The sequence below is a fragment of the Corvus moneduloides genome, chromosome 2 (genome assembly GCF_009650955.1).
Source record: "Corvus moneduloides isolate bCorMon1 chromosome 2, bCorMon1.pri, whole genome shotgun sequence".
NCBI lineage: Eukaryota > Metazoa > Chordata > Aves > Passeriformes > Corvidae > Corvus > Corvus moneduloides.
The window spans coordinates 78,031,509-78,058,920 of NC_045477.1; the positions used below are offsets into that span (position 1 = coordinate 78,031,509).

Below are 27,412 nucleotides of genomic sequence, written 5' to 3' on the forward strand. Positions count from 1 at the left end.
TGACATTTTTTGCTGTTTAAGGTGGTGATTTTTAAAATAGTTCCCTCAAGTAGAAAAGCCATAACTTTACTGGGTTCACCTGTTCTGAGTGACCTGAGTTGTGTCCATTCCTTTTCCATACAGGACTGAACAACATTGTTTAGTACCAGATTTTCCTAATTATACTTTCATATAGTTTTTACCATTCTGAAATGTCTGAATAGCCAGGGCAACCTTAATCTGCTCTTTCTTTTCCCTCACCTGATGGTTAACATCAATGACTATAATCTATCAGGGGTACGGTAGAAGGTGAATTAATTCTAAATAGTCAGCATTTGCTCAGTGAGTTGAGGCAGTGCAGACTTTATTTTTATTTTTTTTCATTGTACCTTGCAGATGCTTTAGAATTTTGAAAAACAAATACTACACCACTTTCTCTTGAGTACTGTAAATACACCTGCTCGGTGTAGTGGCAACAAATGCCCAGTGGCTTATACAGAATACCATCTGTGTTGTATAAATTTGTAATAAGCAATTTGGGGACAGAGCTTCCTGCAATCTCAAAGAAGAAAATCCCCATATGATCTCTGTGCACACTCCAGCATAATGAAAATAATCAGAGTATTCCAGTCACAAGTTTCAGAATATTAGAAGAAAAAGATTGCAAAATGTGTGTCTATTACTTTTCCATTCTGGTTTTACATTTTGTCACAGCCTTAACTTGCTCACAGCTACCAAAATACTATTGTCCAAGAGCCTGATTTTTTTAATACACACAGGATTTTAAGAATGTCACCATTCCAGAGAAAGAGGGCCTTTGGTCACGCTGCCAGCCTGCAAAGCTCATAGGGGATTTATCAATACATCCACATTTGCCATGGAACGCTTTCTCAGCTTTCTCTTTAACAGCTTTATTCAAATCACATATTTCATCTCTCTATCCTCAGATAATGGGCTGTTTTCACAGGAAAGTAGCCAAGGTCATAGATTTTATTTTCTTTGCTAATAAAGAGTATGGAATACCCTCAACACAACAAGCTAGGTTAGTTAATGACTTGGTTTAACCCCAGCCAGCATCCAGGCCCCACGCAGCCACTCGCTCACTCCCTCACCAGCAGGATTGAGGAGAGAATAGGAAGAGTAAAAGCTGGAGAACTCATGAGTTGATGTAAAGACAGTTTCATGAGGAAAGCAAAAAATGCACACATAAGCAAAGCAAAAACAAGGAATCAATTCACTGCTTCCCATGGGCAGGGAGGTGTGTTCAGCCATCCCAGGAGAGCAGGACCCTACTTAATGGTGACTTGGGAAGACAAACACCACCATTCCAAATGTCCCCCGCTTTCTTCTCCTTCCCCCCGGCTTTATATACTGAACATGATGTCACATGGTCTGGAATATCCCTTTGGTCAGTTTGTGTCACCTGTCCCAGCTGTGTGTCCTTCCAACTTCTCATGCTCCCCCAACTTCCTTGCCAGTGTGGCAGTACAAAAAGATGTTGTCTCTGTGTAAGCACTGCTCAGCAATAATGAAAACATCTCTACAACCCTGTGTTCAGCACAAATCCAAAACACAGCCATGATGAAAACTACCTCAGCCCAAACGAGCACAGCCAAGAAGAAAGAATTTGTACAGCCAAGTAAAAAGAATTTGCTGTAACTGGACTTGGTTCCCATTTGGTGTAAACTGGCAATGGGGGTTTACACCATCACAGAAAATGCCCCAAGTACAGCCAAATTCTCTCAAACTTCCAGATTGGTAGTGACCCAGTAATATTAATAATGTAGCTACACTAACTGGGGTCGCTGAACTGCCATGTCTAATTTTGCCCCAGTCATTCATCCTGCAAAGATAATTTTCTTACACTATCCTTTGGCTTGGTCAGTCTTTGTCAGTCTTCCACCTTTATGTCAGGTCCACTTACTCAATCACATCTCAAGTGATACTTGTATTCATTACTGCTGTTGTTCAGTTTTATCGCAAAACTGAATATGCTGATTCCAGCAGGATACCAAAATATTTAAATAAAGCATAATTGGCAAATAGGATTTGAATTAGGATTGAGGGTCCATGCATCTCATTCACTGTTTAGAACTGTAGTGGTTCTGCTGCTGTCCACTCTCTTTCTGGTTGTGAGGAAGTCAAGGGGAAATGACATTAAATGTTGTTGGTGTCTTCATTGCTCATGCTTTAAATTCCAGATTCATGTTGACTTCTATGTATTTTGGGTGTTTTCTTTTGCTCTGTCTCCAGCATTTTGCTGTATTGCTGATGTAAGTGTGTATGGCTTATAAAAACTATGAGTGCATCTGAAAAGCGAATAGTGTTACTATTTGAGTCTTTGTCATTAGCAGTGAATAGACTGTCTTGGAATACAGAAAATAGATTCTGTGTTTAAGTAGTTGTTTCTATAAGGCTTTGGGATGGGTTAAAATTTTATCATAGCAATGGCAGGACAAATCCTATTTTTTCATCTGTTACTATCAAGTGACAATTTTTTCTGTTTTCTGACTGTTTTGCTTTGATAAATGGAAATAGGTCAAGCTGTATGAAAATAAGGCTGAGCAGATGGTGTCACAATGATTTAGTAAAAAGAAAAATTTCACATGTTCATGTTTGCACAGCAATATCCGTACTATATAATGGATTTTCCCTCTGCTTCAAGTTGCCATTAAAAAAACATTTGGGACTGAAGTGACAAAAAAGATCTGGATCAGTCTCAGGCCCATGTTTCAGCTCTTTCATGCTTTTCCACAGTTTTGAAAACCGAGCCAATTGAAAGCTGCAATAAAATGGAAAATATCTAAGTGGATTAAATTGGCAAACTTTCTATTGAGAAGCTACTGAGTCTACTACTATATAAATTTTCAAAGGTCTTCAAGCAGCTTCTATTAGGTATTCCTGGTCATTTTCCAAACTAAAAGTTAGGGTTGTGTGACACTCTTGGTTTTGCATGGCTTTTAATTTTGTTTTTACAAAACTTTATGTTCTAGCTTTTGCTGTCTTCATTCAATGATCATGTGTCTAGGGAATGAGGAATATCCACAAATACATAGATGGGTGATTAGAAAGGAGACCAAAATTCAGATCTATCAGCAACCGAAATTGACTTCACAATTCACATATTTATTTATTTATTTATGTTTGCATTTTTTCATATAACCTCTTTAGTTCATGTGATTATTCTTAACACTCGGCATCATTTTCCAAAAATAGATTATATTTTTCTCTCAGTCTTCAGATGTAGAGCTGAACTGATTTGATAAAACAGAATGAGGTAGCAATAATCCAAACAAGTTTCTCAAGTGCAGTATAGAGGATTCGACGTGGTTAGTATGATCTATTATCAAGCTGTTGGGGTTTTTTTCTTGTATGATATTTGCTGAAGGATAGCATCAAGTATAATAAAATCTGTGTTAATTCTGGGTACTGATGAAAAGTTATCTTGTTATATTTTGAACAGAAAAGAAGCTTTATGGTATTCCTATCAGAAATGCACTCATCCTTTGAACATCTTCCCTGGCATGAACAGCTTTTTAATTTAATTGGCAGATCAAACTGCGCATTTACCAGTGGAAAAGGTTACTGTACATCACATAAATTAAAGGCCACCTAGCAACATCTTTAAGAATGAAGCTTGGTACTAAGTTTATATAGGATTTCAAAAATTAATTATTTTAGCTGACATTAATGTTTCAGTTATGCGTAAATTATGCATTAGAATGTAACTGCAGAACAGGGAGAGATCAACTCTTCAATTTTGGTGGAACGTAAATTACATTTACACTCATTGAAAGTCCCCTTAACCCTGCCAGTAACATGTAAATGGCCTTCAGTATAAATGAGAAACAGGCTCACAATGGAATTTTGTCATAAAGAGGTAAAAGCTTTGCTTTTTTTTGTTTAATTTACAATCTTAAAAATAATTCTTTTTAAATGAGGAACTAAGTGTACAAAACCTGTTAATTGTTCAGTGGCTGTTTTACTTTCACATACTAAAGATATTTAAAATATAACCTTTAAATACTGTCTTGCACTGATAACTAAATCTTTTCACTTTCCCTTTCCCTCTTAATTTATGATTTTTAGTATTACTACAGAATGAGTATTTATAACATTGTTACGGAAAGAGTATTTTAAGACGTCTTTCTCTTGTAGGAACCCCATTATATAGCCCTATACATCACTCTGAAAGCATTATTTAGGAACCAAGAAGGCCAAATGGAGTAGTACAGTACTTCATTTTAATGTGTAATTATGGAGTTAGAACTTAATGTGTAGCCTATCAAGTGGTTATTGAAATCCATCAGGAGTTATTTTTTGGTTGGTTGGTTGCTTTTGTTTCATTTTAATGTGAGAGAGGGCATTTTTTGTTCTTGCAAAGATTAAACTAATTTGAAACATGGCTTTTCCCAAGTTTGTATCCTAAGGATCACAAAGTTTTGTTTCTTTTTTCAGTGATAAGAATTTATAGATCATGAAGGGAGGACTACATTGTGAGGCCCTTTCAGTGTAGGACAAAGATTTTAAAAACTGTATTTATTTGTCACACCAGTTGAAGAGGAGTGTGTCTCTTGGCCTGTGAAATAGAAAGAATCACAGAATTCGTGTTAATAGTTGTGGTCCTACATACTCCATCATAATGGAATAAATATGTTAATTTAGAACAGACTGAAATGCTTCTTAAAATTCTTCTCAGAGTTTTAAGTAAATGAGAATATACTGTACTGATAAAAATTTTAAATGGCTTTCCTAGGAGACTATAGTTTTGCCAACTCTTCCATTTAATGCGACTCAGAAGATTTAAAATTGGTTATTCAACGTGCTCTGTACCACATTTTACAAATCATTAGTTTCTCAGATGAACACGTAAAAACATCATTCAAAATTTGTGTTTGTGGACAAAAACAATATATTCTGTTAAACCAAATTATATACCTAAAAAACCAGACATTTTTTGAGGATACAGATCTGAAAGAGTTGATCAAGTAGAAGTTTTCCTCCTTCAGAGAAAAACCATGACTGAGACCCATTTGGTTGTCTTGGCCTGAACCACACTCTCACCATAATATGGAAGATATTAATATAATTTTTTTTCAAGAGTGTACACTACCCAACTGGTAAAAATATTATCCTAATTTTTATTACAGAGAGAAAATAAAGTGCTCAGTGTTAAATCTCCAGTGACCTCCCATTATTTAAAATGCATATTTTAATAGCCTGGTGTTTTAAAGCATTGCCTGTCTTGTGAAGTAGTTAGAAATACTCAGGAGTACCAATATTTTTCTCCAAAGTGCCAAGAAAATTCATGATATTTGGAGTATTTACTGGACAATTATCTATCTATTTATCAATCTGTCCATGCATCTAAAATAAAAGCTGAAGATTCATTGCACAAATATTTTCTGTCAGATTCCATATAAGATTATTTTATTCTTTTAATTAAAAGTTCATTTCATATTTTGTCTTTCTGGTTCTCAGAATAAAGCTTTTCTTCTGTCAATTTTCATGAGCACTTTTTTATTTCAGTTTTTAGTCTTGTGGGAATATTTTCAAACATTCGAAGACAAAGGCAACAACAACTCTGAGTTAAAAAACAGCAAGTATTTAAAGTAAATGCAGACATCAAGCTTCTTTTAAGTAGAATGCACACACTTTATTTGTACGCTGGCTACTTTGCAAAGAAAAAAATGAGCAACAAGGAATTCGTCTGCCAGCAAAAGAACTGAAAAATATTTCAATTTTTCAATGTAGGAGGAACGCTATGTTTGTGGAATGTGGTTATGCATATAGAATTATCCATTAAAGTAGTCTTAAAACAAAATATGGATGGAGCTTCTCAAAAAAACCAGATGAATTAAGATACTCTCTGACAGGATTGTTGCTAAACTTCTGATAATAAAAATGGATTCTTAGTGCAGGGTTGGAAAATACATGGTTTTTTTAAATCACAGATTCGAGTGTAGAATTCAATGAATCTTGTCATAAGTTGTATGCAAACCACATATAACCATGCCTTGCAACAGGAGAAGTGAAGATGGGGTTCTGCAACAGTAAGTATAGTAAGCAAAGAGAAATGTGTTCTATTTAGCAGAGAGGACTTTAGAATTAAAGTGGAAAATTCAGTGTATACATTATAGTTTGCTTTACGTGTCATGGAATTTGATTCATTAATGTTGCCCAAATGCTTTTGGATTCTGCATCTGAAACACAGATGTGATGCTTAAGCAATGTGGTTAATGCTGCCTAAATTAGAAGGCTGTGCTCACCTGTTTTATTTTCCCAGAAAGTGAAGTGCCTCTGATGGCCTTTAAAAAGTAATCCAGAGGGCCTGGGGTGAGAGATTTCTTCTCCTGATTGTGTGTAACAGAGCCTGGAACCTGCAGGACAATCCCAGGCTTCTTTTCTCTCAGTGAGGAGCCGGGCAGCACTAGACCTACAGAACATTTCTAATGATGAGCTTAAGACAGCTTTAGAATTTAACCCTGAACTAATGAACAGTATAATTATATTTCATCTAAAAGTGTAACAGAGGTGGCCTCCAGGTAGCTGTGGTATTTTATGGAGAGGGATATACAAATGGGAGATGAAATGGGAGATGTTGAACTATGGCACCTCAAGGTAAACAGCATGAGCTATGCATAAGATGTTACTACTCAAGGCTGTGAAATATTTATACTTACGGACAATTTAATTAATCAATTGGAAAATGAGAGATTTACACACAAATGTAATAGTCTATAGAATCCTTTGTTGAACTGATTAAAAATATATTTATATATAGAGATATGTATTAGATTACTTGGTTTGAGACTTCCTGTCATCTATTTTTCATTTTTTAGTACACAGTAGTATGCTTATTATCTTCCAGATGGCCCTAAATAAGGAAGCTTGTGAGTGGGATTCTATTTGATATGACACTTAATATAGGTATCTATATACATGTGTTTATTCAGTTTTGACTGTTCTTTGCAAGGAGAATAAAGGTTATATTTTAGACAGAAGGTATTCTCACCCATATAAAAATTACGATGATACAACTATGACTGAAAATTTTTGAAAAAAAAGTGTATTTTTTATAAGCAAAAAAATGCAAAAGGGTTGCAAAGCAACGGTCAGTAGCAGAATGTGGGCTTAAGAATATAATAGAGAAAAAAGCAAGTTCAGGAGATCATATAATGACAATAGGAATGTAAAGAAAACCTGAGGGAGTGGGTTAAAAATGGGTCATCTAGGCAGGAAGCAACTGTTGTGCTCTATGACCATATTTCTTTCCCATGTGGTCAGAAATTCAGAAGGAGTTCCAAAGGCTGCTCCTGATATGTAATGAATAGGTCAAAGGACAAAAGAAGCCTTTGTAATTCTGCACCTCATTGTAGTCATTGCACCATCAAAGACTTCAGATGAAAGATGGAAAGTTTCAATTGTTCTGTAAAGACTGAAAAAGGTCTCTGCAGGCATCTCAAATTAATAGAACTGGGGGAAATTGTAAGTCTGCTAAAGATAAGATTGCAAACTCCAAATCCTTGCTAAGGAACAATTCAAAACACAATTTGACCCTGCAGGATATAAATATTCTCTTTTCTGTTTCTTTTCCTACCTAGCTAATTATGTATCACCTTACAATTTGACATGGCAGAAGCCAAAACCTATTGTGATTTTCTAAAATGCATATGAAGAGAATACAAATGTCAAGCTAGGAGTCCGTGTCCTTCTTTATATAATGTAATGATACTGTGGTCCTTTTTTTCAATACCCAGAAATCAAAAAGATATGACCAGTGTACAGAGAATTCAATTTAGTTTTGACTAATTGGATGTGATAACAAACTTTTGTGTTGAAAGATAAAAGATTCTCTTCAATGTATTGAAAGGAATGTAAAGGCAATGAAAGTAAGAAATGAAATATATTCCCATTGAGAGAGATAACCTGTTACAATTTACAAAAAAAATGAAGGAATTTCATTAAGTAAGATACTGTTAACTGGAGTAAAAATAGTAGGGAAAAAAACCCTATAAAAACAGACTGTTCTTAAATTCTCTTTTTCAATGGAAAATACATTTTATGTATTTTATGATAGGCCTATCCTGTTCTTTTTTCTTTCTTTGTTTTTCCTTTTAAACACATTTTTTGTGTTTTATCATTTTGAAATCATTTATTTCAAGATAATTTATTTCAATTTAGGTAAATCCAGAAAAATTCTTTCAAATTGCATTATTGGCCTGGTACAATTCATGCTGGTCTTGTCTGTAAAACAGATGGCCCTTCAGATTTCTGCTGGATCTGTAAATGCAGAATAAAAGATGAGACAAAATTCAGATACCTGCATAACCAACAGAGCACACGTGATTTCTTTTGAGTTTCTAAAGGGAAAGCATGTGGTAAGTGTCATTAGGGTAAAGAAATGCTGTAGAGTTGATTTGCAAATAAGACATTTTTAGATATAGATGCTACTTTAAGTTTTGGCAATATCCCAAATAGTTTTTTCAGTTCTTAAAAATTTTATTGCCAGTTGGATTAATTTCGTTAATCTTCCAAGCACTGGAAATGAAAAGCAGATGAATCCATGATGTGCCCAATTATCTACTCCTTAAATAGCTCTATTAGCTGAAATAATAGCCAAGAATACTTGATGACTGTTCTGTTGAAGCTGCTTCTTTATGAGGAAAAGATGGCGCACTGGGACAACTCGTCTTTCCCAAATGAGTCTTCCAAACTTGAATGTGGGTCTAGAAGATCATTCAGTAGCTATGGCCTTTGCATAGTGAAGAGGATAACATAGGCTTTTTGAATTATACTGGATGACACTATGGTAATTGGACAAAAAAAGTCCAGATTTTAAAATAAAGTCTTTTGAATTTCTGTACCATTCCTAAAAGTTCCTTCTGTCACATTTCCTGTTTGAAATTCAGGTACAGATAGTGTTGCCACACTCTCATTGGCAACTGGTATGACTTTAGAGTGGCAAAAACCAATGCCAAATTAGCCTCCATACAGTATTCAGTACTAAACTGGCTACCAGATTGGAAATTATTATGGAAATTTCCAAACAAGCATTATGGAAACTAGAATTCTTAAAGGCTGGCACTCTTTTTCAAAATTGTTTGTCAACTGATGAGTCTGCAAAATTCAGATTATTGCCCTTATTCTGTAAAATGGCAAAATAACAGAAGGAGAAGCAGCTGGAAGAGGAGGAACAACAGCAGGAGGGATCATAAAAACACCAGTTTGGGGGTGATTTACACCCTGCTCACTGGCTCCAACATACTACTAATTGCAGAGGGGACTTGAAAGGAGAACATGAGCATGAGAAGAGCAATGGGAAGCATTAAGCCATGACCATATGTAGAAATGTTTTGAACTGACAGGTGTTACAAAACCATATTTTTATAATGATCCTCTTGGGTGCCTGTTCTTAGTCATATCTTTTCGCAACATATCTTAACTGTTCTTTGCTTGGTAAGGTTGGGATATATGCTAATGAAAACTTAACTGTAATTAGAAGTCATAATTATCTGAGGCAAAGAAGTCTCAACAACTCATGATTAATTTTGGAGCATAAGGAATCTCTATTTATTTTTTTTTGCAGATTAAGTAAAAGGAGTTTTCCTTGCTTGTAGGATGTGCTGTTCTTTTGGCTTAAAAGCAGTAGGGTTTGTAGGGTAGTAGAATTGATTTTGCATGTGAAGGTACTTTTTTTAACCTAACCTCTGTTTTACTTCATTTGTATTTGAGCCTATAATGTGATAGAAGGTGGAGGTTGTAGTAAGACATTTCTACCTTGATGGAGTATACTGATACATAATGAAGACAGGTGTTCTCAGCATTTTTGGGACACTGCTACCTGGGAGAGCTGTGAGAGTGTGTCTAAGTGGCTGCAGTGATGTTCACTTCTGCTTGGGTTTGTCACCCTCATGGAAGAACCTGCTTTTAAAAGGACTTAGCATCAAGGTCATTCAGGCTTTATATGAGGTTGGTCTCAGCGTTGGTAAAACCTCTAAGAATTTTGTCTCTGGAGTTGATGTCAGAATTTTACTACACAGACCGTGGACTCCATTTATCTGCAGTGTCCTGGATACTGGATATCTTTCCTCTTGCTTTTTTCCTTTATTTCTTTATGAAAGACTGTGTCCATTCTGTACTAATTTTCACCCAATTTAAATTTCACTCAGATGTCTGCCCAAAACCACACCACTCAGAGCACCCTCAGGGGCACTCCAGAATAATGAAGATATATGAGCTTCTCAAACTCTGCTGGTCTTTGAGCGCTCCTAAGAAAAAGTCAGCTATGCTTACAGATTTGGTTGTGTCATACAGCCTTCCACTTCTGGAGAATGTAAGGTGCTAAGGGGGAGACTGCTAGGAGGAGGAGGAGAAAAAAGATGAGAAGAAGAAATGTAGGAAGACTGTTTGGACTCTGTAAGGAAAAAAGGACAGGACCCCACATATGTTAGAGAAAGCATATGAGGTGTTTGAAAGAAAAATTCTATAGCAAGCAGTCAGCTGAGCTAACTGGAAAAGGCTGACAGAATATTTGCTCACATGGCCAGAAGCCAAATGATTATCTGGCACACCACTGAAGATAGGATTTAATGGTCCTTTAGATAACATGTAAATGTAATTTATTTATTACAAACATAATAAATTTTTTAAAAAGAGACTGGAAAGCAGAAATACACAAACACATAAAATGTGAGGTTTTCTATCCTGAAGTATTTATCTGAAAGTAATAAAGAAGAAAATAATCAAATTAAGATAGAAAGGCATGGGAGTATCTGCCTTTCTTGGCAGCCAGTGCTTCTAACAAAGGATGCAGAGGCAGCACATGAGAAATGAACCAGATTCACTCACCAGGAGATCCTTGCTTGGACACTAGCAATTTCTGTCACGTGGTATATGACTTTAGAGACAGAGGTGGAACATGAACTATCTGGAGCAATCTGGAAGATATACTTAAAAAAAAAAAAGGAAGAAACAAGAAACAGTCCCTGTCAAATCTGTTCCCAGACACTAAAGAAGGTCCTTACAAAGTCTTCTCTCTAGACTCGGATAAGCAAGGAAACACACAAGCTGCAGAACAGAGCAGTTCGTGTGGATATAGGCTGTAGGCATGGCACAAGTGATGGAGCAATGGACAGGAATATGCCGATTTTACTGTGAAAATCAGAAATTATTAAGGACACACTGAGTAACAGCTTCTGATGGTCAGGGAAGCATTCCATCCATGCAGTTTATTTGAAACTAAAACACATATAAAAGAAGAAAAATAAAAATCCTGGGGTTGTTGCTCTTCAGTTGTTCAGCTTTTTTTGACTCAGGCATTGAGGTGTGAGTACCTGAGCACCATACAGACTTTATCAAACAAATAACCTGCCTCAGATCTAGGGTTGCTTCTTTAGCAAGCAACCCAAACTGGAGATTGTTACATTGTTATAATTATATATATATATATATATCTATATTATGTGTTTATACTTCAATTAAATATTCAAGAATATCTACTTGGCTCTGCAGGACTTAATGCACTATGTAGAAATTTGTTTCATGTTTGTTTCCATGGTTTGGAACTGCAAACTTGACATTCACAGTGTGTCCCATGAGTCAGAATAAGCTACTGTACAGCTCAGACATAATCTGCATTTTTTTTGCAGCAACAACTGATAGAGAAGGGTATTTTTCTTGAGAATTTAACTGAGATATGTCTCTGAGCAAGAGGAGTGGATGTTTTTTTCTCCCTTGCTGACTTGAAGTTAATTACTGGCATAGCAGCATGCATGAATTGGCTGTGACAGCAAATAATGCCTTCAACATCTAATGAATGAATAGAAGAGTTTAGTTTGGTAGGTTTTTAAAGGGCATTACATGGCATTTAAGCACGTTTTCATAAGAGAGAATTTTCCTTGAAATACTAGTTTTCTTTTATGCTTTAAAATGTCTGCGCTCTTCAGGCAACAGTATTTTATGGATTTCTTTATATTAAACCTTTTATGTTATGAGTATTATAATTTTCTGAAAGGCATTTCCAGTGGTCAGTATTTAGCTGATCCATGTTGGAGTCAAGCACATTAAGTCATTCAGAGGCCTGTACCGTAGAGAGTTGTTTCTGGGTCATAGAGTTTTATTGTCGACAATCACAAAATGTGGTGTGGTTGGCAAACCCTGCATTGGTTTTTGAAATTACTGTGCTACCAGTATGTTCCAATCAATGAGAACCTCTGAGCCATGAACTTTATTGATTTGTATTCTCCTGGGTAACATGAATGGCCTTCTTTAAGTCTTCCAATTTCACTATCAAGATTTTTTTTTCTGAAAACACAGCTTAAAAGAATGACAGGTTTATTTATGCAGTTTCTTTGTCACCCAACTCTTGCAGAGCCTGAAACAGAAGCAAGTGCTGCAATAGGAATAGAAATGCAACAGTAACCATATTTTTGATTTTGAAACCATTGGTTAGGACACTTTCGCAGTAGCTTCTGACTTCTGGAAATACATAACATCACATTAAACCTGTTTAACCCTCTTTGAAATGTTTTATTTTTTGTTCTTTGGAATTTATTATAATGTTTTCATTACTTTGAACCAAAGAAGTGACAAAACAAAATTCTAGTCATCCTATCATTTTTAAATTGAAGATGTTTGAATAGCAAATTTCAACTTCACAGCTCAAACTCAGTCAGTAATCTAGAGAACCATGGCTATCTGTGGAATGAGCAATTTAATGTTCTGTACACATGATTCAGTAAAACTTCCTTCTCCATTTGCTAAACATACACTACGGAAGTAACAGCCCTGTAAGGAGTAAAATTTAACCAGAAATACCATCTGGATTGTGTCTGTATCAGAGTGATGAAGTGTCTTCAGTGTTTTCAAATAAATATTTGGTTCATGCTGAGCAGGAAAGGAGCAAAAAAGAAGGTAATGGATAATGGCATGGCTTACTTTTTTCTTTTCTTTTTTTTTTTTTTTTTTCATTGAGAAGGATATCATCACTGCTAAAACTTAATTATTTTAGATATTTTCAGTCCTGGAATCTGGCTGATAAGGAATTACTGGAAGAGAAATTGAGTGAATTAGCTTCCAGAGTGCCATGCTTCGCAGATGTGTGTATGCAACTGTGCTGCTTCAGAGGTTCACATTGATTCATTTAGAAAAAATCTGGAGATAGCTACACATATAAATAGATGTATCCACCAGGACTTGGTGAAGGTCACAGAAAGTTTGTGACAGAGCAGGGAATTAAACTAGCCATTTCCCTTAATTCCAGATCAGGTCTGTAATCATGAACTGCCTTTGCTTCGAGGAATCAAGTAATTCCCTGCCTCTGCCAGAGATTTTCTGCATCACAGGTTGGTTAATAAATTTGGCTCTGGTCCACAGAATTTATGTGCACATGTAAGAAGCTGTGATTGTCAAAATGCCTACCTCAACACCAACAGTCATCAGAAAATTTAACAGGCAACCAAAAGTTCTGCTTCTGTGCATAGGCAGAATTATCTTAGGCAATTTCAAGCTGAGCAGCTACGTGATTATCTCATGTCAAATCTAAGTACTGATCATTAAATTAGGCTTTCTTCTCACTAAATCCCCTACAGGCCCTATCTGAAGGCATGTTCTCAACACACCTATCAAACACTTTCTGGATGAGATCCACACCCAACATTATAATGATAGCCAGTTTCATTTTTAAAAAAGGTGGTAAGCTCCACTTGCTCTGTTAATTAATTCTCTTAAGTAATTGTTCCATTGCTCAGCATTACCAAAAAAAAAAAAAAATCCTATTTCTAGTTTGGGAATAAAGCAGTATTTTGCCCATTTACTGCTATAGTTTAGTATCACATCTTCAAGCAAAGATTAGTCTTGTTTTATTTTTGCTTTATGCTGTATATAGGAGAGCAAAGATCCAGTTTGCATTGAATTATTTAAGGTCCTCTAAATTATTGGCTGGAACACATTGTGACAGTGATTTTAACACTGAAAACTGCTTGCTATAAGATGTGTAAAAGCAGCATATCTACAGAAGTTTTTTAATTTTCTATAACTGTAGACTTGAAGTAATGCCACAGATATAGATTTTTTCTGTAGATTTTGGATAAGAGATATTTAAAATTTTCTTCAATTATGCCATGTTTTTTCAAGTCTTTTAATACTACTTTCCAGTAGAAATGACAGCTGTTCTCATTTTCATGTCTGTCTTTGGCTTTCAAGTTCTTATACATACCAGCTTTGCTTCCATTGCTCTTAAATTTTATATTTTAGATTTTGTTCTAAAATTAAAATTTAAAATATAAAATTACCTTCTATTCTCTACTCTCGTTAGTATTTTACTTATATGATTCTAATTTCAAATTACTTTTATGAATATTTTAATTTAGAGACACAAATCTACCTAGAAAAGTTTTTACATGTACTTCTCCCTCTTTGAACCTTTTTTTTCCAAAGGTTTATTTAAGCCAGAATGTTTTGTTTATATATCTGTTTTCCTACCTAATACTCACACCTGCTCATGGACCAAGTGCAGTCTTTAGAAACGTGAATACACAGAGCCAAGTTTCTTTAAACCTTACAAGTGACTCAGCCAAGCGAGTAGAGTTCTCCTAGAGCTTCATTATCTGAAAGTGCACAGAAGTAGAGTGGCGTTTATGTGAGGTAACATATGGTGTTGGCATGAACTACAGTGCTTGTACTGACAGCAGATAAAATTAAAAATGCAGGAACCTGGGCCAATCAATTCATTGGTCTGTAAATTACATGATACTGTGATTAATTTTTTCCCTGCATAATATATGGTTGCACTTTCTCTTCTCCGTTGAGTCTTCCTATTAGAATCAGTTATTTTGACAGCTAGAAGTGATTGCTGAAGTGCAGCTCCTGTACTGATGGTACTGTCTCTCTTTTTTATCATAACATACATAACACTTGCATTTTCTTTAAAGGGATTAATGCAGTTACATATTCTAGAGGGTGTACATTGGCCATCATTTGCTCACAGAACTATCTGGAAAATGTCTATTACTTCGTAAAGGATAAGGCCCAGATGAGAAATAGACTTTTTTCCTTACTTAGAATTTTTCTTTTTTTTTCTCTTTGCTGACAGATAATTACCCACAGAACATCCTAAGTTCCCCAGAAATGCCAGTGTATATAGGGAGACACCCATATGGAAAAATGCTGCTCAAAATGGAATTATGCCGCATTCTTTCCTAAATGACTGTCCTATACTGATTAAACCCAGCTACGTGTAGTCCCTGAAATCCTATTAGGCACCATGCTACTTGAAATCCAGTGACCTGAATCCTGAACATCTCATTTGTCCCTTATTCATCACATCTTAATTAAAAGACTTGCCTGTCTCCTAAACAAGGAGTCTGTGTCCTCCTGCCTCCTATGTTCAGTGGTGTCAGACCCCAATACTGTCTGACCAGGTTTTTTAGGTATTTTACACAAGGACACCTTAATTTTTAATATCAAGTTTACTTATGTGAAGATCGTTGGCATTACATGTGATTTTGACTTAAGAAACTAATACAGCAATATTCTGAAATCACAACAAAACATAACATAGTGATTGAAATATGCAGCTGAACCACAACACAAACATGATTGCCATTACTGATCTGTGTGTCCTTACTGACATGTCATGACACCATATGTGCCCAATTTCCGTGAAGGAGCTTGTGGGTGAAAGCCAACTCAAGCCCATTTCTCTGTTCGAAGTTCCTTTCATTAACTGTGGAGCTTTAATAATTTTTGTTGGGTTGATCCATTGTACAGTGGTCTGGCTAGCTCAGGAAGACATTGCTCTCTCCTAATTATCACAGGGAAGGCTGTTTTACAGCCTGCAGACCCACTGGTACAATGGATATCTGCAACAAAGGTCACCCTCCTGTCCCTGCCATGCTGAAATCCATTCCGTGTTCTCTACAGTGACTGGTGACCACTCCTTACCTGCTTCCCTGAGCTCATCTTTCTTGCCTGCCTCCTCCAAGTCTTCCATTTTGGTGGGGTGTCGGTTGTCACAAGTGGAGAGATAGAGCTGAATCAGACTTACATGGGATAATTTTCCCTTTGAAGTTTTCCCTGTCTCTCTGACTACAGAGGAACTCAGCAACTGAGCAAACAGTATTGGCACTTTTAGACAATTCCTTAGGCAGAACTAACCCAGGCCAATCTATGTACCTCCAGATAATGACCTCCCACTGGAGAGCTGTCTAACAGCTGCTAAAATCATTTTTTTAAAGCGGATCAAAAGTCTTTTTTTCCTCTACATTATAATCACTCTGACCGCTTTATTACACACTTGGTTCTGCTAACATTATAGCAGGCTATCCCAAGAAATGGTGTGTAAAATCCCACTTTGGAGATTTGATCAAGTGCCATAATTTTAGTTTGATAGACATATATGTCTTTTCATGAATATATGCATATGCATTCCCCAGGTATGGACATGTTCACTGTATGTGTGGGTGCTGAACAATTCGTGTGCATGCTAGATGATGAAAATATCATAGAAATGCATCACAAGATGCGCCACACATTACATTACACTGTAAGAAGTGTGTGAAAAGCATAGGGAATTTTTGTATCTCTCTGCATTGAAATAGATGCATATTTTATTTGGTACTTTTTCTGGGATTATTCACTTAAACAGTAGTCAAAATCTGCTAGCACTTCTTGTTTGCCTACTAAGTGTGAAGAAGCTGATTGGTATGAACTTAAATTATTTTGCTTCAAACCTAAGGAAATCTAGTCAACTGGATATTGTTAATATAAAATCCACAAGTTTACAATAAACAGAAAAAGATTGTTGATTGTTTATTATGATCTTTCATGCCACATTTCAAAATGTGGTATGTGCAAAATATGCATTTTGACATGTTTGCTTCCTGCTTATGTAAGAAAAAAAAATTCTTGTGCTGTTTATTCCCCTCCATCCAAAAGTATATAACAGCATAACAACAGGAAAATGACCTCTTTGTATGTATTGGAAGTGGCAGCCTCATTAGAATTAATATTGATGAAGTTCTTGACTGATTCTGATTAGGTTAAATAGAACTATAAACTTTTGCTGCATACATCTTTTTTTCAGTCACTAAAGTTATTGTAAAATGTCACACATTTCTCATTACAGAAATATGAAGTCATGAGTAAACATTATTTTGTTTGAAGTTACTATCTTCCATAAAAAAAAACTGTACACAGCAACAGACAAAATCTTCTCAAGTTCTGTTATTTATGCTTATATATAAAGTCTTGTTTTCTCAAGTTATGTGGCTTGACAAAATGGGTTTTCATGATGGTATAAATATAATTTCTCATAACCACCTATACCATATTTTATCTCCTGCAAAATTTTCATTTTCCAAACATTTGTAAATCATGTAAGTATGAAATTATGGAATTGCATTCACATTAGTTACACAGGTACAAGTGCATGACTATTTTAACATAAGTGCCTTCCAAAGTGCCTATGTGTGAAACAGTCTGGATATCAGGTCCACACCTGCTAATGAATAAGCATTTTTATCTTTGTGCCTCATCCTCAGTTAACATAGTCTCTCTGGGTACAAAAACACCTGCATGTATAATTCTTCTATCAAATACACATTTTCTAGTTTCCTAGATCTCACTGGGACTTAATTTTTCCTTCTTGCATTTCTATGTAGTTCACAGTCTTATTATGCCAACGAAGGTCTCTTGATATATGACGTATTTATTCAAACACTAGCCACAGATGCTTTCAGAGATTTTGCCATCCAACACCTGGCAGTGCAAAGTGTGATCATTTTATGAAGTGCTGGGAATCTGACTTACTGCAAGTCACAGCAAATCTTCCTGGCCTTTTACAGACAAACCTACACTCACTTCACTTGTGCTTGGAGCTGGCTAAAGGCCAGTGAGATTCAATCTGAAAGCTGTGCATCTTTGTTAGCACGGTGCTGTACTCTCCTTAGGATTACTAAAGTAGCTGGAGCTCACATCCCTTGGATCAGGATTGGCTGGCATCTATCCAACTTGGAGCATGGGCAAAAGAATCTCTCAAAACCAGAGGTTTTGAGAAATATCCTGAAAATTTGAGAAGTTTCCATATGAAGGTTACACAAATACATAAGAACAAAACAAAACAAAGCCCAAAACCCAACAACAAAAACAAAACAAGAAATCCAAGGGCTAAACTTATATCTGATTTATGTCTAATTGTTATTTAAGTGCAGTCATGATTTAAATAATAAGTAAAACAAACCTGTCTAATTCAATGTAGATGTTGGAAATTGCTGCATATATTAATATTAGTGTTAGTTTACAACTATGGCTAAGCATGTTAGGTTTTCCCAATGCAGTTCAGGAATTGATAATGCTGAATTTTTTTTAATAAGGTACGATGCTTGTAATGTGTTTCTTTGCAATACGCAGAGTAACTAGAATGACCTGTTTGGAGCAGGTGCACACACTGTGGGAGATTTGCACAGGTCTGAAGCAGCAGCTGTTGGCCAGCTGTGGTACCTGACAGGATCTCAAATAGCATATATATGTATCTGAGGGAGAGAAAGAGTCCTTCTGGACACTGCCGATCTTCTAGTGAAAGGAAAAGGAAATACGCAAGTGAAACGAACTAAAAGCTTTTCAGAAAGAGTTCAGCTGTTTAGAAAATCAACCCCTAGCCCAGTGTGCAGCTGAGTTTATGGTCCATGCTGTTTGCAAGATAAATCTGTAAGTGTTAACTTCAGAAACTGAGAACATCTCAAAACTCTTCCATGTCTTCTTGATTTTGTTTTGCTCAGGTCTGTGGTGAGCTGTTCTTGGCTGTACTCCAGATGCCCACCAAAGCTTCTCTATCACTCCCCTCTTCAGCTGGACAGGGGAGAGAAAATATAATGAAAGGCTCCTGAGTTAAGTGATTTTGATGATTTAGTGAAATATGTCTCCTGGTACTATTTATTGATCACAGTGTATGGTTAATAATAGTTAATCAGAATGAGGCACAAACTTAACAGAAAAAACCCTGTTAAATTCATTAAGATGATGTTATCGTTAGGAGCAAACTGGCACCCCCCCACCTCAATCTACAGTTAATTATATATATATAAATTATATATTATTATATTATGTATTATGTATAAAAATATATGATATATTTACATTTACAAAATTAAATTAAAAACCAAGGGAAAAAGCAAATTTAGTATAACCATGCCTGAGAATAAAATCTTGGCCATAAATCTAAATTTTATTGAAGATCAAATTTTTACCTGAATATTTGGGAAATAATTGATGTAATTATTATCTCTTTTTCTCCAGGGACAAAAAAGCTTCTGTTGATATTCAGATTTCTGTCATCTCATACGAGTTTTAGAATTACAAAACTGCGTTCCTCCAGAGAAAAAAAATTAAACTTCATTCCCATGGTGCACTAGCCAGTAGTTTTAATTGCTTTTTTTTAAATAAACTAGTGAAATTCCAGATAAATAGTGGAATAATTGTCCAATGTTTATGTCACAGCTTGAGAACTGAGAAATTTAAGTTCACTTCTGTGCTTTCTTTCGGTCTCTTCCTTCAAATTAATCTTTTTTCAAAGGTATGTTTAATTTTTAAACTTTGCCAAAGATCTGTAGCAGAATGTCTAAAGGACTCTGAAACTGTTTCTTACTCTGAACAATGGTTTTGAATTCATAAATTTAGATGACACTTGCCAAAATTCATTTAAGACAAAAGAAAATTGGGGTCCCAGGGCAAGATATGCACATACCTGTCTTGGTGAGCAACGTACTCATTTGATAATATCAGAGGCTGTTTAGGAAGTCCTTGTTCTGTCTTTTGGTTTATAGAATTGCTGTTGTATTTAAAAAGCACTCCAACAAATAAATTAAAAAGCAAAACATGGCACCTTTTTGTTTCAATATTTTTCTAAGGTGTCCAAAACAGTGAGATTACAAAACTAATCCTATTTGCAGTTGAGGTCTGCATTTTCACTATCTGCCTGGACGGAGACCTCTTTGAATAGACTCATTGAAAGTTCAGGACCTTAAATTGAAAATTCCTTTGAATGAAGAGCATAAGATTGGGTCTTGCTTAAGTCAGAGAATATAGATTGCATTAATACTGCTCTTTGTGAATGCTGCAAACCAAAAAAGAAATATTCGATGCTCTTTTGGTGACTCAGTCTTATTCTGAAAACAAAGTAGCAAGATCAATGACCTGAATAATGAGTATTTTTGAGATGTGTCCTGAATATTTTGACCCAAGTCTTTTTTCTTTATTTGACTTTCACTTTGTTCCTTCTACATTGGTTGAAAAGTTAAATCCTAATGAAAAGTACATCCTAATGCTCACTCAAAATTAAGTAGGAAGTGGCCAAAAAAGTTGAACTAATAGACCATGTTACCATATTATTCACAATATTGGGCATATTAGGATTTTGCCTTATTGTGTGTAGGGCTCAGCAGTTCAGATGAAATTGCTGTTTCCATGCTGTGTTAGAGTGTTTACAGCAGACTCATGGCAGTATGGAATTGCCACATCCCAAATGGGAAGTCCCCAGCTTTTCCCGAACCTATTCCAGTGCTTCACAGTACTTGTTATAAAGTTTCCCTAATAACTCATGTTTTAGGCTTTCATCTCCTTCACAGTAAAGCATCTGTTGTACAGTTAGTCAAATCAGGCCTTATGCTATAGGGAGGATGCTCAAAAGGAAAGAAAAAAAGTATTTTTGCATTTTTAAATCAGTATTTTTAAATGGTCATAATACTGTTGTTTCAACATTTATTTTGCTGACAGGCTACATGCTTCTAAGGAAAATATAAGATCAGGGGAGGAAACCCCACAGTCTGAAGAATGGCCTTAAGATGTTGATACTAAGGCCCCTGTATACAATAGTTCTAGCTCCTAGAGAGGGGAGATAATTGTCAGTAGCACTGACTTAAAAAAATAAAAGCACAACGCTCTACATCAGAAGTTTGCATGGCTATTCATGCTGCTCCATCTCTTTATTGCTTGACTTTATATGGCACTTCCTCTTTAAACTGCTTGCCAAGTTTTTTTTTATCCCTGGCTATTAAAAGCCTATTTCAGAGATAAGCGAGCTGAATTCTAGCTCAAGCATCAACCTCTTTGGGCTTCACAATTTGAAGGATTCAGCTGTTTTATATGCAATAAGCAATTTGTTAAGAGTTATCAGAGCATGTGTAATGGATTAGGATGCATTAAAAAAAACCAAGCCCCAAACCAAAACAAAACAACAAAAAAATGGAGAGAGTTTTCTGCTTCCTTTAATTCAGCAGTTAGAAACATACTACCAGGGTAGGGAGTAGATTCATTTCTAATGACTGAGGGTTCAGGGCTGCTGCTCATCTCAAAATCCACAGTGATAAAGGCCATTGCAGGCATCAAAAACACAGTTCTTAGTCTGTCCCACATATATTTCTTTAGGTTATATGGAATAATTTGAGATTCATGAGTTGAAAAAAATGTTTCAGGAATGACCATGGGCCTCTAGCCTAGTGATTACGATGGTTTGCTAGGAATTAGATGTCTTAGTTTCTCCTGTCATGCATATTTCATCATTGTATCCAGGAACTGTAAAAGAAAGAATATGTACTTTTATGTAAAGATATGGGAACTTTTATCTTTCTTCATTTCCTCCCCAACTATTTACAATAAACCACAGTCCTTTTTCTCTCTGATCAAGTTAGTCTATAGGTGAATGACCTACTGATGTGACCAACACTCTGTTAACAGAGAGGAGAATTTCCTGTTAGCAGCTCTTTCTTGTGTTACAGTATGAAATAAATCTGAGGCACATCAATCACTTGAATCATTATTTTTAATCCCATCAACTGACAATGAAGTAAACTCCACAGAATCGATAGAATTAATATAATACAATCCACTGAAGAGAAATATTTTTAAGGTGCCTTGAAATCTGTGTATATTGACAAACATGAAATGATGTTTAGCTCAAGAAACATATTAATTTCTGTGACTGTGCAGGTGATTGTGAATCCTTTTTTAAAACTGCTGTCTCTCCAAAGATTTTGCATAAGAAATTAGTCTGTGGTTCTCCTGACATCAGCCAAGGACTTAAAACTTATGACTAAAATGTCACTGTAGCACTCTTGTAGTGTGGAAGACCTATTTTCCAGCTGCTTGTTTACTGTTACATCAGGAATACTTAGAGACACAAGTGAAACCCTACTTCCCCAAGTCCTGTGATACTGAAGCATGTTTTACCTCTCAGTGAAATTCCTCACTGTTACAATGCTTTTAAAATCCAGCCATTTTTTCATAAACCTTCTGACCATTTCATGATACAGAGCAGGGATACTTGAGTTTGGCTTATTACGTAGATCATAACAGAAATGAGATGTCTGTACATATACATACATACAAATACATAACTATACAGAGGAATTTTAGATATATTTTTGCAACACAAGGTTCTTTTAATATTTTCAGACATGCAATATTTGCTGTAGGGTGCTGCTTTCCTGAAGAATGTTTTTGGCAACACTTGGACTGCACTTTCTTGTCTTCCTTTGACAGTGTTTCCTATACTGAAGATAGCCTGCTTGACTTACATTATCCTTGAACCCCTTGTTGCCTACTTGACATTAATTTCTGTAACCAAGGCAATATCACAAGTGAAGTTAAAAATCAAATCTCTTAAGAATAGCCTTATCTAGATTGATTCTCTCTTCAGACTGCATACTAAGCAGTCACACAGAGCTTCCAAACTTATAATAGATGATAGAATTCCTCTCCTTTTGATCCCAAAGGAAGAAAGTGGAACCCTTCTTTTCCTTGCTTCCAGGATTTCATTACAATCTAAATCAATTTCTTATAAGTTTTGTCCTTCAATTTGTCTGGTTCTGCTGAATATTTAAGTAAATTACTTAGGGCTTCTTTAGAAACAGAAGGGAAGATAAAAGCTCGTCATTATCTGTCCTGTTTTCTAGAATGCACTGATCTGTGTGTTCCAGAAAAAAATGCCAAGTTCTTTGACATTTTATTGATACTCAGGTATACAGTTCCCATTACTGAAATAGCTGGACATATAATATTTAGCTCTTGTCTTTTCATAGAGTCTTTCATGGTACAAGTAAGAAGAATTCTGATGACTTTAAAATGCAAAACTGAAAAACAGAGAGATTAATAGGCTTGCTTCAGGAAGCTTACCACTTCAGCAATGAGTACCCCAAGGGTAATGCAATCTAATTTCAGTTTAGTTATTCAGAAGTTCTGTATTGTGTCTAGACGGGTTGTTTAGGAGGCATGTCCAATGGAGAGGACAAGTCATCATTTCATCCTACACTAGTGCTTTATTTCCCACAGGAGGCCCTTCTTCTTTCTTTCTCTTTCCATACTCTGTAGGCAGTAGATGCTTAGGCAATAGATGTCTTATATTTACATAGCTCAAAATAGGTAAGTGGAGTACAGTTGCTAATAATTTTGTAATATTCCTTCTTGTTATGGGGGGAGGGGAGGGCATTCTCAGGGGAAAAATGTGTGATATTTGTCTAAAAGCTCTATTATATTAAGATTTGATTGAATGGGAGTCACTACCACATTTCCATTGTAATTTTGTCACAAATAAAGAACAATTACAGTGATTCATGTGACAACAAAACTGGAACAATTGTTTTAGGACATGGAAATATGATCTTCCTATAATTCAGTTGAAATATTTTTGCAACTATGGTCCTGTGAACCTTTTCCCACTGAAGAGAAAATAAAGTATTTACATCCACTCATTCATATCTAAAAGAAAGCAGTAACTGAATGTGATAATTGAAATTTGTAAAAAGAAGACACAAGAAGGGGTGGTTGGAAAGAAGGGGAAACACAAAAGTTTATTAAAGCTCTTAAGCCTCCAGTACACTCCCTGCCTTTAAACACTGAAACATTAGCTATGTCAGCTTTCTTAGCTCAATATGTTTACTGAGTGTACCCACAAACGGTAAAGACTGAGTTCATCTTTTTAAAGAAACATTAAAAGATGGCTCCACATTGCACACGAATGCAAGAACTATTGGGCTGAAATGTTGTGGACAACACTGAAAGATCCTTGAATGTGTTTGTATCCCTGCTTATGTCCTCTGTGCCATGATATGCTTTGTGTACAGTGTTTACATTATTCCTATTTTGTTAGATATTAAAGATGTGCATCTAAAACATGCTCTTGTGGTACTGATAGGATTTTGTATAACAGAATTTGAAATTAACTACACAAATCTTAATAGGCCAGTTCAGATAACTGCATAGTGACTTCACAGAGTATCCTTCAGTCTTCTCCAGAAGTTTGTTACACAGAAGTTCAGTTCACTACTCTGCTACTAATAGCTTCTGAAAGTGAAGCTCTTCATGCATATGCCACTGTCTTTGAGTATGACTTTATTTAAATCCATATTCTTTGTGGCTTGTCCTGAAATGCTTTAAAAAATATTCATAATGGCTCTCATGGAGGGTGAAAAGCATCAAAGGTTAAGGCAACTGTACTTGTCTTTGGTATAAGGTTAGTTAAGCACCAGTGCAAAATGAAAAGTTACTTTACTGTAATTGCTAAAATAGGGCTTTCTACAAAATGCTTAATTTCCCATAAAGATTAAGTAACACTAGCACATAAATGGCATTATAGTGTAATGCTTGGTTCTATTATTTAATAAAATACAGCATGCTGTAGAACTTCTGATACATAACTCTGTATTTGTTCTTCATATGAGCTATTCCCTGCTCTCTGAGAACAGGCAATGCAGGTAGTTTGCAAATCAGGGAATGAAAATGCTTCCAGCAAAGGTGCTGTGAATAATAAAGCTGTGAAATGAAAAAAAGTTATGGGTTAACTGCTGAACAAACTTCTAGTTGCTGAGAACAATTTTCTCCAATCCAAACTGTGGAATAATCCAGAGGACTGATTTTCCTTCCACACAGATGTATATGAAGTAAGTACGCTTGAGTAAGTGTAAAACTGGTTTGAATGAAGAGGCAATTACATCCAATGTCTCCTCAGGAAAATATATTCTCCAAGACTTGGTAGTACTGAAAATGGGAACAGATTACATTTAAGTGTTTTATCTGGGGAAAAAAACCCAAACTGACAAAATCAAAACAGAAAACCAACAAACCAACCCCCTCCCATCCTCCCATGTCCCCCCCCCCCCCATTACTATTAATCACATAGATTTCAAAAAACATTTAAGATAAAAGAGTAATCTGTTGTATACGTGTCACCAACTCCTAGTTTGCATCATCATCATTCATCCACATCTGGGTAAATTAGGAAGATACAATGAGTCCAAAACCATGGAGATGGATTGGCTGCTTACACTGATTTATTAATAATCCACCAATATTTTGCTAACTCTGAGTGTACTGGGACAACAGAGAAGGACAGAAAAAAGCAGCTTTTTTACTACATGGGATTTAATTCTTTAGAATAAACAGGAAAAAAATCTATCGAATGGCTCATGTCAGTGAATTTGCTGAAATAGCACTTCACTCTTAGCATTGCACAGTGACTTAAGTTGATTCCTTCATATGACCTTTATTTGCTGAATGACCTTTTTTCCTTTTATCAATAATCATATTCAAGTTAATTATCTGCTTGATAGTCCTTCACCAGAACTTTACTCTCATTTTGTGCTAATTTTCCATAAATTACCTCAGAAAAATACCCAAACCAGTCAATAACAAAGAACAGATTGTGAAAGTGCACTTTTGACATCATTAGTAGTGGTGTACTTCTTATGGGGCGGTGAGATAAGTATTGACTGTGTCAGGTATCAGTCCCAAAATTATCAGGTGCATTCCAGGTCCCTAGAGGAGGACCCTTTGGTCTCTGCACTGAAGCATTGTGTTGGACAAAATATGATATGTCATACTTCTGTCTTCAAGGTTTGGTGTCCTATATAATGCCACAGTTACATGACCCTTTTGTCATTTCCAAGCAGAAATATTTTAGTATCCTATAGGGGAAGCAGGCTTCTCAATTTTACACTAATTAGGCTTGACAGCTTTGTCTTTCCAAGTTGCTTGAATTGTTTTTCCTTTTGTTTCTCCAGCTATTTGCTCTAAACAGTTATGTGCTTGCTTATGATAATTAATATCTCTCATTTCCTTGCTCCATTAAATGAAGGTACATTGGAATTATTACGGTTGTTAGATTTCCAGAATACTACAAGAAGAAGGAAATACTGTTGTCCTCATTTATCTAGATTTAGTGCACTTGCATATGTCTGCTGTTTAGTTATTTTCTAATGTAATAAGAATTTATTTTCTCAATTTTAAACATGTGACTTGCCCAAGGCACCTAGTTTAAATGAAATATCTGTCTCAAAGCTCCTCTTTTCTCTTCAACAGACCTTGCAATTACTAGAACACATTTATTTGTTAAGGTGCATTACAGACATGTTTTGTCACACTTTTTGGGGCATTGATTTTGCATCACATATAAGAGTAGTGTCTCTGTCCAGAAAATAGTTACATACTGTGGGGATAGGTACAGATAGATAGCTATTACAGTAATTACCATTAGTTGACAAGAAGACTAATTTCCGTGGCATCTTTCAAGTGAGAATTCTTAAAAGTTCTGGAATTTTTGAAACAGTATAGAAATTAGATTTTGAAGTAACATAAAACATAATTCTCTGATGTTGAAAACATGATATCGATGTTTTCTTTACAGTAGGAAATAAGAGCAGTTTCAGGAAAATGTATTTAGGGTTTTACAATATTGAGTCAAAATTGTTCCAGAATTCTTTCAGCTAGTGTGGACTAATTCATTCAAAGTATCTCCAAGAAAAGAAATAAGGAAAATCAGCAGGAAAAGATGGTATTTTAGAAACAGTGTATATAACCTTAGCTTGAAATAGATTACCTTAACAAGTTAATGCAGATTCAGGCAAATTAGGTGTATTTCAAAACTGTCTCAATGTGCTACTGACCAATTTTTAAATGTGAGCAGAATTTATTTGTTGTGGTAGAAAATATCTTTAAATAATGAATTTTCAATGTGTAGGCTACAGCATTTTTTCTTCTGAAAATTTAGCTTTTGATAGAAGTTACATTTTTTGCAAAAAGGATAGTCTGACTTAACAGACACACATCCTGTAGAAGATTTCACATGCATAGTAAAACAATCCTTCTAAATACATGTTCCATACATAACAACTGGAGACAAGTTGATGCTTTTGAAAGTCTCTAGAGGGAGACCTGTCTGCCTAAGGAAGCCTTTGGGACATCATTAGCACTTCTTATTGCTTATTAAGTACTTATTTTTAGATGACACAGCCAATATCAAAACTATGACCAACTGGCTTCCAATCACATACTGAATCCTTTCAAAAATGTTAGTGTTCAAATAAAGATCATGATGGAATTTTGGGGGTTTATGAGCTTTAGAAGAGCTAAAAAATGTTTTGTAGGATTAGAACATAATGGAAAT

General features: G+C 35.5%; 1 protein-coding gene across 7 annotated transcripts in view; it reads left to right on the forward strand.

Annotated features, from left to right (window-relative positions):
- Nucleotides 1–27,412, forward strand: part of GPC5 (glypican 5) — a 626,060-nt gene that overhangs the window by 167,821 nt on the left and 430,827 nt on the right. Inside the window, exon 7 of one of the 7 annotated variants that reach the window (XM_032100036.1) lies at nucleotides 18,759–25,050. The exons of the other annotated variants lie outside the window; for them this stretch is intronic. Within the exon in view, the coding sequence (XP_031955927.1) occupies nucleotides 18,759–18,852 (94 nt within the window). The 3' untranslated portion in view covers nucleotides 18,853–25,050. Of the gene's footprint in view, nucleotides 1–18,758; nucleotides 25,051–27,412 lie in introns of those variants that run through there. 7 annotated transcript variants of the gene reach the window in all.